The sequence below is a fragment of the Tiliqua scincoides genome, chromosome 1, assembly GCF_035046505.1.
Source record: "Tiliqua scincoides isolate rTilSci1 chromosome 1, rTilSci1.hap2, whole genome shotgun sequence".
Lineage (NCBI taxonomy): Eukaryota > Metazoa > Chordata > Lepidosauria > Squamata > Scincidae > Tiliqua > Tiliqua scincoides.
In genome coordinates this window covers 67,330,506-67,334,428 of record NC_089821.1, presented here as the reverse complement: position 1 = coordinate 67,334,428, position 3,923 = coordinate 67,330,506, and the positions used below count along the sequence as shown (strand labels likewise).

The 3,923-nt window shown below is 45.8% G+C and overlaps 1 protein-coding gene across 1 annotated transcript; it reads right to left on the bottom strand.

Moving 5' to 3' along the window:
- Positions 1 to 718: 718 nt before the first annotated feature.
- On the bottom strand, positions 719 to 1,843 carry APLNR (apelin receptor). Its single transcript, XM_066636818.1, has one exon. The coding sequence runs from the start codon at positions 1,841 to 1,843 to the stop codon at positions 719 to 721; it is 1,125 nt and encodes a 374-aa protein (XP_066492915.1).
- Between the last annotated feature and the right edge of the window lie 2,080 nt (positions 1,844 to 3,923).

Genomic DNA, 3,923 nt, shown 5'->3' with positions numbered 1-3,923 from the left:
CCACTGATTCCAAAGGGACTTTTACACACAGGATCACCACCTTACAGTTCTATGTAAAGATATCAGAACTGGGTGACTGGAAAGTCTCAGACACTTTTCTAAAACTCAGGTGAGCAAACCCTATGCCAGACTACAATGCAAAAGGGGGTTGCCCTCCTGGGAATTCTGGTCACCTTTCCCAAACTCATCTCTATTGCCACCTCTTTCTATTGCAATAATACTGTATTCAAATATCCAGGTCACATAAGTGTTAAGGCATATGCACACTATCTATGAGAGGTCCTGCCTTGTTTTTATTCTGTTCACTAACAAAGGCATGGATGGACAGAGTTAAAAAAGTTCCAAGTCAGTGGACACAGACACAGTGAATGCCAAGTGGGTCCACACTCCAGCATGGTAATCAGTGAACCACCCGGCCATTTGAGGTGCACAGCAAAGGGGACAGCTCCAGTTGTTACTAGGAAGATTAGCATACCCTAGCATTGCAAGGTTTTTCTTATTAACAGAGGTCAAGTAACAGACAACTTAGAATGGACTACCTAGCAAAGATGGTGGCAAGAGGAGGAAGGAGGACAGAATGTGATGGGAATCATAAGGAAAAAAACTGAGAAAATGGCATTATAAATGGAAAGTCACAAGGCATCAAGGGGGGGTACACAAAAAGGGGGGCTATATTTCCAAAGTCCTGAATTTTTGCTTGATATTGCCCCCCAAATGTTTACCCACTGAGTAGAGTCTCCTGGCTGTCTGGACTCTGTTTGTCTTGCTGTGGCTCCAAAGCTTTTCCCAGGTGGTTCTGGCTGTGGCCAGAGGAATAACTGGCTGACTTGTCCCCACCAGCTCCTGTAAAATGGCCTGGGGTGCAGCAAAGAACAGCAGCACAGGCCTGTCGAAAGCGGGGATCAAAGAAGGCATAGAGGAAAGGATTGAGGCAACTGTTGATATAGGCCAAGCAAGTGCAGTAAGGGTGAAGGTTGCTAAGGAACACATGGAAATCACAGGACAAGGGCATCACCCCCCAATCCATCAGCATATAGAAGGTTTTCACCAGATGGTAGGGTAGCCAACATACAGCAAAGGTGGCCACAAGGACAATGATAATCGTCAGCAGACGCTTCCGCTTTCTTAGTCCTTCATTGCGCTCCTTTCGGAAGTGACCGGCAATGGTTTGGGCAATAAAGAAATAGCAGGTCAACATGATGGCAAAGGGAACCACGAAACCCATCAGGGTCGAGGATAAGCCAAGCCCTGCCTCCCACACTGCCTCTGTCTTGTTGGTTGCTACACTTGAGTAGTCCATGAAGCAGGTCACTCTGTCATCATCCACACTGAGTGTCCCTGTGCTCCGGAAGATCATGGCAGGCAAGGCTAGAAGGGCTGCCAAGGTCCAGAGAGTAATAGTCACCAAAAGCCCGCTAGCTTTTGACCTCAGCTTGGCATTTGCTATGGGCCGGACGATGGCCAAGTAGCGATCAAAGCTGAGTCCCGTGAGGCAGAAGACACTTGCATACATGTTGACAAAGACTAGGTAGCTACTGAGCTTGCAGGCAAAACAGCCAAAGGACCAGTGGTAGTCCAGGATGACATAGGTAGCCCAGAGTGGCAAGGTGACCACAAAAGTTAGATCAGCCACTGCCAAGTTGGCAATGAATGTATCTGCTGATCGCCGCTTCTCTTGGCCTCCTCGGACGATGGTCCATAGCACTAAGCCATTGCCAGTTGTGCCCAAGAAGAAAACCAGAAAATAGATGGAAGGAATGAGAACCACTGATGAACTCCATTCATCATAGCTGCAATCTTCATCTGCTGACTGGTTATTATCAGGGTCGTAGTTGAACTCCATGCCTGCTCTAGAAGGGCTGCTGGGTCAGGGATTCACCAGCGGTCCTGTATAATCCCTTCACAGTCCTGGATCCACACTGTTAAAATTGCTTCCTTCTACTGGGAGGAAAACTCTCCCAGTCTCTCAGCTCATTTGTGCCTCTCCTGTTGCTTCTCCTCTTCAAAACTTTAGGCAGCTCTGTCCAGTGCCCTGCTCAGGCTATGTGTCATCTCCCTCTCTTACACCCACAGACAACAGTTCCTTCTTTTAACTTGTCTTAAAATTGGTAAGTTCCAGCCCCCTTTCCCACCCCTCCTCTTGCCCCCACTCAACATCCTTATGTGAATTGGATGAATTGACCCCTACGGTGCTGGGCAGCTCCATTTGTCATTTGTATCCACCCACTTACACACACATCACATATGCATTTACCCCAAGTTTCCTAGAGTGAGAAAAGGAAGGCAGCTCAAGGCTGAGCAGAGATGCTTGGAGGAAAGAGGAGGGGGCAGGAGGAAAGCAGTGCCATAATTATCAAGTGAATGTGGTTGCCTTTCTAATCTCATCAGCCTTGTCTGCTCTGTCAGGAAGTTTCAGCAGCAGCTTTTCCCCAAGGCAGGAGCATTTGGGTCTGAGCAAAAGATTTATACAAAGCCAGAGTATTACTGCCCAGGGACACTCAGCAATATTTTACAGAAAAGCTGCAGCAAGGTAATACCTTTCTTGAGAGCAGGTAAAATATTACCAAGCAGCACACAAACTTTGGAGTCCTCCAGAATTCTTTTTCAGGCTAGATGTTAAGTAAAGGGGGGGGGGCGGCAGGAGAGCGAAAAGTAAGCACCATGTTGAGACCCTAAAGGCCGCAGTTTCCAACAGCATGAAGATGGAATGCAGGAAGCATTGGGCAGACCTAATTAGATTATGCTCAGCTTGATGCAAAACAAAAAAAAAACAATAATGATTATTTCCCATGTTTTTGAAAATATTAAATGGCACACTTAAAATCTGATTCCTATCTGTCTCAAGCACCAAGCAGAACAATGAGTCCCTTGTGAAGCAGAAGGAAATAAAAATAGTCTGGAGATTAATTTTAGCCACATGGGGTAGCACTGTCTCAGTGGTTAGCCAGCAAGTCCAAAAGGTATGCTTCTTTTACAGGCTGATGGAAGATCTCATGATATTTGTCTCCTTTGAGCAAGGTTTGTTCACACAAACAGACTGAGAATGGGGAGGCAATAATGTCAGCAGTGCACTTATGAGCAAGTCTCCCCCTATGCAACGGCCACTCCAAATTTTGAATACACTCAGCCTCAAGACAGGGTTCCTGGAAAAGAAGGAGCTTAGCAGGGGACTTTGACAAGCTTAGGGAAATTGCAGCTGCTGCCTGGTCTTCCAGCAACACCACAAGTGTAGCTATACTTTGCATGCTAATAGTGTGGGAGGTCACACATATGGGAGGAAGGAGGCCAGCATTTGTCCTGGCATGGTGTACAAAGGGCATCCGGATGGGGAGCTTCCAAGCTTCAAGCAGGAGGTGGGCTCAATGGAGGGCCTACCAAAACTTTGAAGGGAATTGTGGAAACAACAGTTTGGAGTAATAGAACCTCCCCCTCTCCCTCCCCCCCAGATACACACAGCAGATTATATTGATTTATCTAATATTAAGAATATTTATATACAGTATTTCAACAAAGTTTACAAAGCAGTTTACCACAGATTCCCTGTCCAAAGAGCTCACAGTCCAAAAAAGATGTTGCAGTAACACCAGCAAACAGCTGCTAGCAGAAACTACAAGCTGCTAAATCTGTATAGAAGGACTACCACTTTGAAAGGTGCCTCCTTCTTCAATTAGCTCTTTTACATTGTCAGAGATCAAGAATGGCACTGTTTGTTAATATAAAAATCATCTTTTTCCAAAGACATTGAGGGAAAACTGAATTACAATTGCAGTCCTGCAATCCAGATCATTTTTTTAAAAAGTGTTAAATCCACTCAATTGTCAGAAATTGTGGCCCAGATCAACTAGAGCCAGTCTCTTATCTAAAACTCTGCAATCTTGTGTAACTCTAGTTACTTTTTGCTGCAGGCGCTCTAGTGTTTCCCA